The 12,368-nt window shown below is 43.4% G+C and overlaps 1 protein-coding gene across 4 annotated transcripts in view; it reads right to left on the bottom strand.

Annotated features, from left to right (window-relative positions):
- The window catches only part of senp6a (SUMO specific peptidase 6a), a 36,235-nt gene that overhangs the window by 18,051 nt on the left and 5,816 nt on the right, over nucleotides 1-12,368 (bottom strand). For 2 of the 4 annotated variants that reach the window (XM_080790234.1, XM_080790237.1), the window contains exons 4-9: nucleotides 11,507-11,622; nucleotides 10,626-10,748; nucleotides 9,182-9,202; nucleotides 8,517-8,563; nucleotides 3,967-4,064; nucleotides 1,361-1,874 (exon numbers count right to left, since the gene is read on the bottom strand). In XM_080790234.1, coding sequence (XP_080646360.1) covers nucleotides 1,361-1,874; nucleotides 3,967-4,064; nucleotides 8,517-8,563; nucleotides 9,182-9,202; nucleotides 10,626-10,748; nucleotides 11,507-11,622 — 919 coding nt within the window. The remainder of the gene's footprint in view (nucleotides 1-1,360; nucleotides 1,875-3,966; nucleotides 4,065-8,516; nucleotides 8,564-9,181; nucleotides 9,203-10,625; nucleotides 10,749-11,506; nucleotides 11,623-12,368) is intronic. The other 2 variants (XM_080790235.1, XM_080790236.1) reach the window with 2 other exon arrangements.

Raw genomic sequence — 12,368 nt, 5'->3', positions numbered from 1 at the left:
TGGGGAGTGGGGACTCAATGCTTGTCATGATGACAGTCGTCCATATTTGTCTACATGTCTCTGTCGTCTCCATATATGGAACGGAAGTTGGAGATCCATGCCACACGCGGCAATGCAATACCCGTTGTACCCGTGTCAGAGTATCCGTTCCATCCATCTGTCTGTGTCCCATTTATGCTCATATATGGAGATTTCTGTAGGCCCTATCTGTCTCTCAGTGTCCATTTATTCCTACATATGGAGTTCTGTGTCAGGCATGCCTAAATAGGGAGTGTTGTGTTGTCAGGCATGTCCAAATATGGAATGTTGTGATGTCAGAACAGGCCAGCTCCATATATGGACACTGGGCAGGGGCCCTGTCCAGAGCCCAGGCAGCGCGTTATAAGCTTGTAGATCTGCTATTTCCGGTGCACGGCCCCGTCCTACGCCAGCATATACATTCGAGTGTGACACACGCGTAGTGCCAGGTTGACTGTGACCTTAGGGACAATACTAGCCTGGCTCCAGCACAGAATCGCTAGACACGCATAAAGCATATTTTGGGCGATTCAGTTGACTCTGCTACGGTGGTGTCAGTTTGCATTGGCCATCAGCGCCATCACTCGATGGCGGCAAACAAACATGGCTGCCCCCACTGTGGGGACAGCCATGTTTGTTTGCCGATCTGGCTATTAAACCGCCCTATGATAAAGTTTCTTTACAGAAATGACAGGTTTGAGAAACAGACATTTTTTACCGTGTTTGTTTACATGCTACTAGCACTCATTGACTGCGTTTGTTTGGTTAGCAACCGGGTTAGCCATAGCCACATGACGTCATCAGCTTTCCTACTATTTTGATTGGTTGGTATGAACCAATCGCCAAAGACTGCCACTTTGGCAACGTTCATCCGAGAAACGTCTGCCGTGGGAAGGGCTTTCAGTCTGAATAATGAAGTGAAACGAAATGAAAATTCAGGCTGTGTCAGGCTTGGACAATACGGCTCAGCTACATTTAAATATCAAACATTCATCTTCTCTCTAGTCTCTAACGGCACACAAGCAGATGTGAACATATTTCATTCATGGCTGACCTGGAGCGACTCAGCAGCAGGTGTTCTGTGTCAGTGTTACTAAACACAGTTGAACGCAGTTGCATTTCAAAATCCTCAGTCTTATACTGAATTACGCTGGTGAATTAACATTCCATTTAACTTTTCACTATTTATTCTCTCATCAAGACACATACAAGTGCAGTCATGATGAACAGTACGATGATCTAAGTTATATTAATGACAGTTGAAATTGAATGGCATTCCCCTTTAAGGAAAACATGCGAGTACTTTTTGCACCACTGCCTTGTACCCCCTTGGAGAACTTACTGGGATCGTTGAGTTGATGCTGCTGCCTGGACGCCGCCGTCCTCTTTCCTTTGTTGGTCAGAGAGATCCTGGAACCGCAGCAGCTCGGCGCCGTGCCCGCCAGTCCGACTGCCGCGGCCCTCCCATTGGCATTGTTATTGGGGTGGGGCAGCAGGCCACCCCTGGCGTTCGTGATCCGCACCGGGAGGATCTCCATGCGCGGCGCCCTCATGGTCGATCCCGGCCCGTAGAAGACCGGAGGCTTGCTGATGATGTGGGGGCTGCCGACGCCGGTGGCCAAGGTGGCATTGGTGGAGATGGTGTTGGCGGCCGGTCCGGGGGACGTGGGGGGCTGCGAGCGGAAGGGGGGCCGGGAGGCCAACGAGGACGGGGGAGGGGCTTGCTGGACGTGCTGGCAGGAAGGGGGCAGGGCCAGGCTGCTGCCACAGTTCTGACACTTGGAGCCGCCGTCCTGGCTCGCCGTCGGCGTCTTGCACTCCCCACAAAACGCTATGTGCACAGCTGGTCGCATAGGCTGCAGATGGATGAGAAAAACCATGTTATATACTATATTAGTTACGAGTATGTGAAGGGCTGGGCGATATCGATGTCACGATTACTTCAGGCGTTTGCCTCAAGAACAGCAGACTACAAGCTTACAATGCATACAATTGGCTATTCTTAGCTATTTTTGTACGCCACTGGCCAAGCAACCGTGACAGGGTGATTGAAACCCGAAGCGAAGCAGAGGGGCCTTTATACCAGTAAGACGCGCAAACGCAGGAAGCGAACGCAGCTCGTACATATTTGGGTTTTGGACGTATAGCTGCTTTGGGGACTCCTTATATGATTATGGCTGAGTCATGGTGACGTAACAGCGGGACAGACACTTGCATCAATCACAAACAAATCACTCAGCTCCATATATGGGCACAAAAGCGGGACAGACAGACACACAGACATGATCTGCTAGGTCTCATAGTAAGTGCTCACTGCATTCGCAAACACTTGCAGGTGTTATCTCAATAATAACCATTAACCGCTCCCCGAAGATTATCCGTCTTATTACACGGCTACTTAATAACAAAATTGACCCAAAAGTAAACAAAATTTTGTGATAGATTAAAAGGATTTAATTGATTCAAGTAGTGAAAGTAGTACATTCATTTATACCAGGTGTGTCCAGTGCACCACGGTCAGCATGGAAAACACCGGTAAGAGAAGGGTAGATTACATTAAAAACATGCTTCTGGACTTCAATACATCTCCGGTTAATTGCCCAAACCTAGGTATGTGTCCGTCCTACCCATCAGTTTGGAACTACACATATCCCAGTCCGGTCAAACAGATGACAGAGACACTGAAACTATCTATGAATAATGACTTCAAAGTGTATCTCTTGTCGACCCATTTGGGAACCCATCAGCAAAAAAAGGAAAAAACAGAACGTGGATAGCAGGTGTTGCGTGTTTGCTCCATCTTAGGCCCTCTTCTGGGGCGCCTATGTTTTCATTCCCACTAACAACAATGTATTCATTGTATTGTATACACTAGGGTTGGGTGATGCAACGAATATATCGGCAATCTATCGCCGAATATTTTTATTGGGCATTTGTAGGGCCCAATAGGATTTTAAATTTATTTTTTATTTAGCAAAATAATACTCAATCTTATCGAAAATTCAACTCTTCAAATGTAGCCTGTACAAGTGTGAGCAAAATGCGAATCAATTTGGGCCAGCAGCTGGCGGTAGAGACCCCTCCTCCCCTTGTAATGGTATGCTCCTGGCCAAGCAGCAGCCCGCAGCAACCCCCAGCAGCATTGGGGTCCGACGCACGTTCTGAATGGCCCTGCCGACAGATTCAGTAGCGTAGCTTGGAATCCGTTCCTGAGAGATTACTTATTGAGTCACTAAAGGTAGAGTAAGTGAATCTGCCTCCCCCAGTCCCCTGACCAGCCGGGGCAAGGAACTGGTTGGAATAACGTGTTATTCAACGCGCTACGTCCAACCAGGGAAACTCCCCCGTCAGGTGAAAAGAAGCAGCTTGGACTCCTCATGCATAGAAGGAAGCATGAGGTCAGTCCACTGCCCCCCAGGTTGGTGGAGGGTGTGTAGAGCCCAGGATCAGATTAGATAATTGACACAGGGGTGAAAAATGTAAGTGAATTACTGATAGTAATCATTGCTATAGCTATAGAGTGTTTGTTCAGTAACAGGGGTCTCCCTGTCTCTTCAATAAACAGAAAATACATTTCCAGGTAGCTGACAAAATTTCAGGAGAGAGTAGCCATTTATGAGCTTAATCTTTATAGTGTTCCAGTTCCAATTTTGTCTGCTCATTTGTGTCATTACTTACAATTCCACTTGTGTAATCTGTATCCTGACTGTATTCTCTATCCCGATTGGATAAAATTGGTATCCTAGGTTTCTGAAAATGCATTTTCTGTTTAATAAAAAGCTGGAGAGAAATAGAGACTCCCGTTACTGAACAAACACCCTATAGCAATGAGTACAATCACAATATAGAGCTTTTTAACCTTATTTTAACCAAAGAAAATCACTTTTTGACTGCTTGTATTACCCAATGTAAACCAATATATGTTTATTACTGGTGTTGTGATCTTACCAGTGTAGGTTTAATAGCAGAGGGGAAACCACTGCAGCCTTCTAGGGGGGGCTTCCTCTTCTGTGGGACACGTCGCTTTATGTTCAAGTGATCTTCATCTAGCAGGGAGGGAGGGACGGAACAGACACAACGACAGGTCTGCATTAATATCAATAGTGTTATGGTGTTTGTTAGGTGAAAACTCAGAAGCAGACGAATCAGAACGTGATTTGACACTGTCTCATAGCGCAGGACAAGAGCTTTGAGAGTTTCAGGAGCGATTCACACTATGGTCCCGGGTGCGCACTCGGGACCACTTGGCAGATGTTGTGGTAGTGTGAATGATGCGTACCGTTCCCGGAAGCGGATCGCCCAACCGTCCCCGGGAGCGCATGGGGGGCGGGTCTCTGGACCGTTGAACTGTATTCAGATACGGATCGTTCCAATGTGAATGCATGCGTACCTAAAGAAGGACGTGGACTGTTTTTTTTAAAGAACGTGACATAATCTCTAGTCGACGAGCCAAGCATCAACAAAAAAAAACACAGCCGCTGCACGACGCGTAACACCAGCGCATTTCTCAACGCCGTCCGTCTCCTGTTGAATCTGCGTATACGCGCAGTACTCGCTGATCTTATTCTGCGGACTACACATGGCTCTTGGGCTTTGCTTGGCATAGTTTCCAAAGTAAAACAAATTAATAATGCTAAAGTAGAATCCATAGCAAACTAAGATCAAACACGACACTGGAGCACAGAACTGACTAGCAGGCAGGCTGACAGTGAAGTAGTATAACGGCAAAGAGCCAAAGAGGCAATGCAGTGTGTCTGGATTTATTTGAGACAATGTCGCAGAGTTGATGGTCAGTGCCCGGGCGTGCCAGCCATCAAGCACACCGCAATCTGGAGGATTAAAGTGTGTTATGCAAGTGTACCCGGGTGCGCTGTTGAATCTCGGGCAATGTGAATCATGGCCATCGGGGACCAGGCAACCGTATTCAGAAATGGTTCCAATGAAACGGATTCAGTCCGTCTCAGAGTGAATTGCCTATCAATCTCATAGCCCGAGGGGACTGGACAGTCAGCTGAACGGACTAAACATGTTGCACTGACAGACTCATAGGGGATTCACATCACACTATGGTCCCGGATGCGCACTCGGGACCACTTGGCAGATGTTGTGGTAGTGTGAATGCTGCGTACCGTTCCTGGGAGCGGATCACCCAACCGTTCCCGGAACCGAACCGGGACCGATTTAAGTGTACTCGGATACAGATCGATGCAATGTGAAAGCATTGAATACAATTGAATGAAGTGTACTCGGGTGCGGAAGAATCAAGGCCAATGTGAAATTGTGAATCATGGCCAGAGGGGACCAGGCAACCGTATTTGGGAACAGTTTGAATCAAATGGACTCAGTGTGAATCCCCTATCAGTCAATGAACAACACTCTCCCACTGCCTCCATCGCGGCTATCATTTGTTGAGAAGCACACAGCCCGTTTCAATAAGAAATAATCTCACATATCACAATATGGTAGTGAAAAGCCATTTCATTTGGTCTTGAAGAGTTGATAAAACACAAAAGTGCAAATGTGTCTGCCTCTCCCCCTAAACACATCTCAGAGTACACACGTACTCTGAGATGTGTTTAGGGGGAGAGGCAGACACATACAGAAAAATAAATACTAAAAGGCAATGTACTAAGTCTACTAGACAACTAAGGATAATGAGACTTACTCCTATTCATGGTTGATAGACTGTCTGCACATTCATATTCACTGTAGTAGACAGACCGTACACTACTATAGCCTACTCATTACAGTATATTCAATGTTTATGGACTATATCCTCATGCTTTTTGCTGGATTTATTAATCTACTTATCGCTTCACCATCTATCACTTTCAACCCTTATTTTGAAGAGCCAAATATCCGTAACTGAATGTTACGATGACGTAATGCTGTGTGTGGTGTCTTGACCGGTTGTTCTCTCGCTCGGTGCAGAAAAAACCCGGCCGCGAGTATCACAGTGCCTGCTGTCGGAAAACCTTGTTTTCACCAGAAACGACATTCATTGCGCCGATTTGGAGATACAGGCCATTGAAAGCAGCACATAGAGTGTAAGTGGATGCGCGCGCATCTTCAAATAAAAGATCCACTCAGTTTGGACAACATTTTATTATTTTGTTTCTCAACTGATTCTGACAGGACATTAGGTCTACTAGCCAGGATAAAAAATCTACCCTAATCTGCTCACAATTTGCCTTAATCCAAGATGCCACCATTGATAACCTATTATAATAGGGCCATCTTGGATTAAGGCAAATTTAGGGTATTAGCAGTGAGCAGATTAGGGTAGATTTTTTTTATCCTGGCTACTGGCTAGTAGACCTAATTTTCTATCAGTTGAGAAACAAAATAAATCTATTTTTGTCCAACCTCTGGCATTTATTTACCTGACTGTCACACTTTACACTGGGATGCTAATGAGAGACAGCTATCGATGCGATCCGATCAAAACGTGGATCAAAGAATATAAAGCCTAGAAAACGTAGGCTACGCTGTTAACTAAGACTAAAGTTAATCTACGCTTTCTACGCTTCTGGCAGGCTCCGTGCACATTGAGTGCCACCTGGTGGACGGAAGTGGTGGTGGACGGAAGTGGTGGTGCTTGGGCGCCACCGGATCAGAATCTGTTTTAGTATGACGCACATCCGGTTTTGGGTTCCATCTTGGATGCTATATTATTAGTGTTAATGCTAGCGAGCTAAAATAGGCCAATTCTTGCTCTAGAAAACGCCAATGTTCCAATCGCGATCACCAGATAATTACAAATTACCTCAGAACATCGGCGATTTGTTCAAAACCACGGACAGCGCCGTAGTTTTCGAAGAAAAGAGCATGCAAAGGCTGCGGCTAATACAGAAGCTATGAAGAAACAGAAGCAGTGCTGGCGAGGCCTCCGTAGCAACCAGAGCGATTCCAAAGATGAAACACAGTGAGGCTTTCTTATAGCGATATCAAACGCCAAATCAACTAATCAAATGATTCCACGGCTGCGGCTCACCGCTCTAAGAGATGGGTCAAATGCGGAGAACAAATTTCACTGTGGTAACGTGTGTGACAAATCGTACGACTTTGACTTTATACGAGTCTACTGGTCATGAGCGCCCGGCATAATTAATTTATAGGATGAGTATAACTGACACCAAATGTGTTAACAGGTATCTGTCATGGTCCTTCACGTTCAGTGATAATCATTTGACTGCTGAATGTGTTTACCTCTTAGAGCTACAAATGGAACCCTATGGATCATAAAGATCCATTTGGCACAACTATACTTGAGACTACACGGGAGAAAACGGAGTAAAACACAATTGGCTACTCAGAATGTATTAAATACAAAATATAAATGGACAAACAAAAGAAAACACACATTTAAATGTGTTATTCGGCAGTAGTTTAGTTAAAGTATTACAAACTAAGAGAAACCAACTTCAAAGAGCTGCCTGTCTGTGAAGGCCCACCATGGATTAGCCTAAATGCATTGAGTAGTTTCTGTGTGCCAGAGTTTCTGAAATTCCTCCAAGATGTCACCCCTCATTATCAATTCAACTTTAAACCTTGTGCTCCAACAAATCAAATTGCCCAACAGCATATTGGAAGGGCACACTTATTGCTCACATCGTATGACTTCCTTGCATTTTCAGCTACTCTTTCGCTTCCAGTTTTTGTTCATAAAAAGAAAGAAAATACTCAAAGATGTTGAGATGATGATTAAATAAGGCTCGTCACCAAGGTCATTTTTGGACAGAAATCCTCTAATCATTTCCTGGATTCAGAGACTTGGCAAAGCTATACACAGCCGTATTAAGCTTGTCTATGCCAGTGTGTGATGAGCCGTCCTCTCTTTGCTCATCTGATGCTGCTGCCAGGGTGAAAGGGAAGCAGGCACAGAGGGGAGGGGAAGGAGACAGGGACTTAGGGAAGGACAGAGAGGAAGGTAGAGAGAAAGACGGAGGGAGCAGAGAAGGCAGAGGCATACGACACAGAAGCAGGGAGACAGGTATAGAGATAGAGAAGGAAAAGAGGAAGACGGGGGTTAGGGAAATAAGAGGCAGACAGGGAGATGGAAGGAGGCAGAGAGGCATGGATACTCCTCCTTCCTCTCTCAGGGGCTTTGTGGATTAATCTGAGAGGGCTCTGATCCCCCTCTCTGGCAGACAGCAGGCAGGAGACTCTGCCCAGATCCGCAGCCCCGCAGCCCCGCAAACAAAGCCACAAAATGTGCCTGTCAATGCTACAGAGCACATGCACACACAGCAGGGACACGCGTACCGACACCACAGTACATACAGTATACTGCATTTGTTCTCATACACAGTATGTGCACGCACGCACACAGATGCACAAAAACTGCACGTGCTTCACGTGCACAAACAGGAACACAGTGTTCTCCCTGAAATGCTTGTTTGTTTGCTGCAAATTGTCAACAACCCTAAACAGAGAATTACACTCAACTTTCACAAACAAGATGTGGTGACTTTCTCATGAATGTGGATGCTGCTTACTTGTTATCTCTGGACAGGTGAGCACAATGCTGTCCACTTCGTTATTTCTGGAAGGGTAAAAGAAATTATGATATTAGTTAGCAAGACTCAGCAAATAGTACGTTCAATTCAATTGACCTAGTTTTGCAAACTGCTGTTACGTTTCCAGGTCTTCATTGTTTTGGTTGGTTTTGCGGATTTCCTGGTCAACGTTCCTGGTTAACGTTAAAATGTATGATAATTAGTCGTGTCAGGCCAAACTACAGTATTTCACAATTAGGATCAGGCCAAAGGTTGGTTAGAGATGTCAGCGATAACATGCACTAAAGCTAGTACTACAGACATACTCTCATAAACTCAGATAAAGTACAGTATGTCTGTACTGTTTAAAACTCTGATACAGATACTGTATATACTGTAAAAACAATACTGGAAACTACCCATTTCCAAATCACAAACAGCTATAATGTTGTAATGCAATGTTTTTAATCGCATGTATGAATATATCATTACCCTAAACTCACATACTGAACAATACATAACATAAAAATGTTATACTCTGTGTGCGTGTGTATAATATTTATTTGTATTCTTTTTAAGACGGAGAGAGAGTATATCAAAAAGTGCATGCAATGGCTCGCATTCCAGTTCTGAGCCAAGCAAGGGGCTCAAGAGTGACTGCTTACCTTTCCTTAAAGTCAAGGCTGCTTAAAAAAGAAAAAAAGAAGAGTCTTGTTTCACTAAAGCATTTAGTGGTCTACACTTAAAGCCAAGTCTCTCTCCACCCGTGTTTTTGGCAACGTTTAAATGTACAGTACTACAAGTAGTCCTAATGCAGTGTGTACTAGTCTGTGGTTGTTTGACAGACATGGGTTTAAATTGAAGATGTATGAATGTAACCTTTCATTTGCTTTTATTGATCCCACATTCCCATGCTCCAATTATATTGACAAAGGCTCAAAACCATCTTAAAATTGCATGGGCATTTAAAAAACAATGTTCAGTGTTCCCCCTAGGATGAAGTTCATACAGCGGTACTAAATAATAATAATCTGTTCTTTTTGGGAGGCCTTGCAGTCAGCACTCAGCAGTCTATGTCAGTGGTTTTCAACCAGTGGTCCTTGTGGGCGTTCCAGGTGGTCCCATGCAGCTAAATTAGTTAGTTAGTAACCAGAGTTAGTAACCAAATGGACCCCTATAGATCTTTAACTTTTGAGAGCGTAAAATGAAACCAAATTGAGTACGGGTCCATTTATTTCATTTCACGCTCTCAAGAGTTAAATTGTTAAACATCTGCATTACTTAATTTACATCATGGAATTGTGGACAAAAATATTCTTTGGTTTTGGCTGAGAGGCTAGATGTCATCAAATGGTGGTCCATGGCTCAAATGCAGAATAAATAATTGGCCTTGACATGAAAAGGGTTGAAAACCACTGGTCTATGTAATGGAGTGAAGTCTAAGTTGCATGACTTTTTTGTCAAGTTAAGCAGAAAATGATAATCCTCCTTATCAGTGAACAATGTTGATTTGCTTCAATGTCGATTGTCGACATATACCCGGATACCTGATGTTAACTTGATTCAAAATGCTGATATGCTCCGGTAACTCAGGTAAGTTAACTGACCTGAGTTGAAGCAATATGGTTTTCTGAAAATAAATTGACCCTGGACCATGGACTTGTTATAAATGGAGAATATTCACATAATATTCAAACATTTATTGCCAAAACAATCTTGCAGTTGATTTGGAATGTATTTGTGCGTGCTCAGAGATAACAATGCATAGGAGAAACAATGAATAGAGCAGAATGCACATCATCATCATACCCGGAAGTTAACGCCTACTGAGTGGGGGGAATCAACTTTTCTACAGAAACGTCCTATTTGATTGCATTAAATTACATTAAACTCAATCTGCCACTCACTTTATGCATGCGCATACCTCTATACTCGAAATATGTGTCACAACCACAAACATTCATTGCACTCTCCTATGCAGTAGCCTACGTGTAGGCAAAATATGTGATTTCACACTAAGATCCTGATACTACTCGGATACCAATGGCCAATATACATGTACAAACACAAACCCCGAATTGAACCCGACTGAGTGACCTGTATTTTCACCTTTGGACTGGTTTCCTTATTGCGTGTTGAAAGTTGCGTCCTTGTAGGACTACACCTGGTGTGTGAGTGTGACTGACGATGCAATAGTTGTTTCTGTTATGGATAGTTGGTTCTGGGAGATCACTGCAAAAAGAGTAACAAATGGTCTGTCAAACACAGCTGATATAGTCACAATAGAAAAACATTTATTTTGGTACATTAAGACCAGGTGAAATGGAAAATAAAAATGTGCTTGAAATAAAAAATAAAAAAAATGACTTTTGATATAAAAATACACAACAATGTAAATGTTCCCATTGTTTTGGCATCCATTGTTACGTATGCCCATATGATGGCCACAGATAATGGTCTAAAAAAAGTGTAAAAATGTGTCCTTAATGTGAAATTCTCATCGGTTCCATATCTCACGACTGAAAATGTTTGTATGACAAAGTCCTAATGTGCGATTTGTGAATTACGAAACATTATCAAATCCGACACTAGCGCTAAGTCCTAAACAATTGACACAATATGTAACATTTAGTAATACTGTTCCTGCAGTTCTTCATACATACAGCCAACTAGGTGAAGGAATCAGACTGAGGCTTTGACTTTTATATGAAATATCCGAGAGTATTAACAATCTATGGAGGATGCTTCTGAACAGATTGCTAGTTTGACCACTTCAAATGCTCTAATCTAAAAAATAATGACCCAAAATAGCCTATCTAGTGACGCATTGAGAGCTTGTATATCGGCTATTATCGTTGCACAACATGCTTCCATAGAAGGCATGCTGGCTTCTATGAAATCCAGATGAGTGAAATCAGACTGAGAACTGTAATCCATGATGACGCGTGAAAGCAACAAACACAGATCTAGGCAATCCTTGCATGTCATACCCGAGTCTCTTGCCAAAGTTGCCAGGTGCTAGTTTGTTGAGAGGCCTACTGTGATTGTTTGTCCCTCTTCCATACGTTCTCAAGGGATCCGCCAAGAAGTGCCTAAGGGATGGAGACTGGCAGAGAGAGAGAGAAACAGATTACTTAACGCAGCAGAGGCATCTGCTTGGAAAGAAACCATTACGGTTTGAGCACACATCTGTTTAATATAATATACAGTGTGATAAAGTGAGTAAAGCCGTTACCATGCAGGAAAACACATAGTTTCCTGGTATAAGTCTAAGTCAGCGTTCAGCGACTTATCCTCCACTACTACAGTCAATTAATTTTCCGGTGCCACACAACAGAACAGAACATCACATTTCTAAATGGCTTCCAACTAGTGCTGCACGATTCTTGCTCAAATGTGGATCTCTATTTTCCTCCACAAGAATTGAGATTACGATTTTCACACGATCCCAAGTTTTTTCCATGAAGATATTTATTGTCTTTAGTCTGTCTCTAGTTGCTGACATTACTACATTCAAAATGTGGCACCTGGAGCAAAGTAAGCAAACTACTGTGGCTTTAAACATACAAGTGAGACGACATCAAAGTGCTCGACTTAAACCTCTCTCTTAAAGCCTCTTGTAGCTAAAATGAATTGGACAGCCAAAGTGCTGCACGATTCTTGCTCAAATTTAGAAATGAGATTGTCTGAATCTAGATCTCTGTATTTCTTCAATTAATTGTGAATGTGAATTGTAATTTCCAACCAACTAGTAGATTTCCTTTGTGAAAAGTGAGACAAATACAACAGCTCAATCCACATGTATTTGATTAAAAAGGGGTTAGCTTTTCAGGCCTAGCCGATCATAACACT

This window comes from Protomyctophum bolini (genome assembly GCF_963924005.1).
Source record: "Protomyctophum bolini genome assembly, chromosome: 19".
NCBI lineage: Eukaryota > Metazoa > Chordata > Actinopteri > Myctophiformes > Myctophidae > Protomyctophum > Protomyctophum bolini.
The sequence above is the reverse complement of the archived record's forward strand: the minus strand, read 5'-3'. Positions and strand labels throughout refer to the sequence as shown.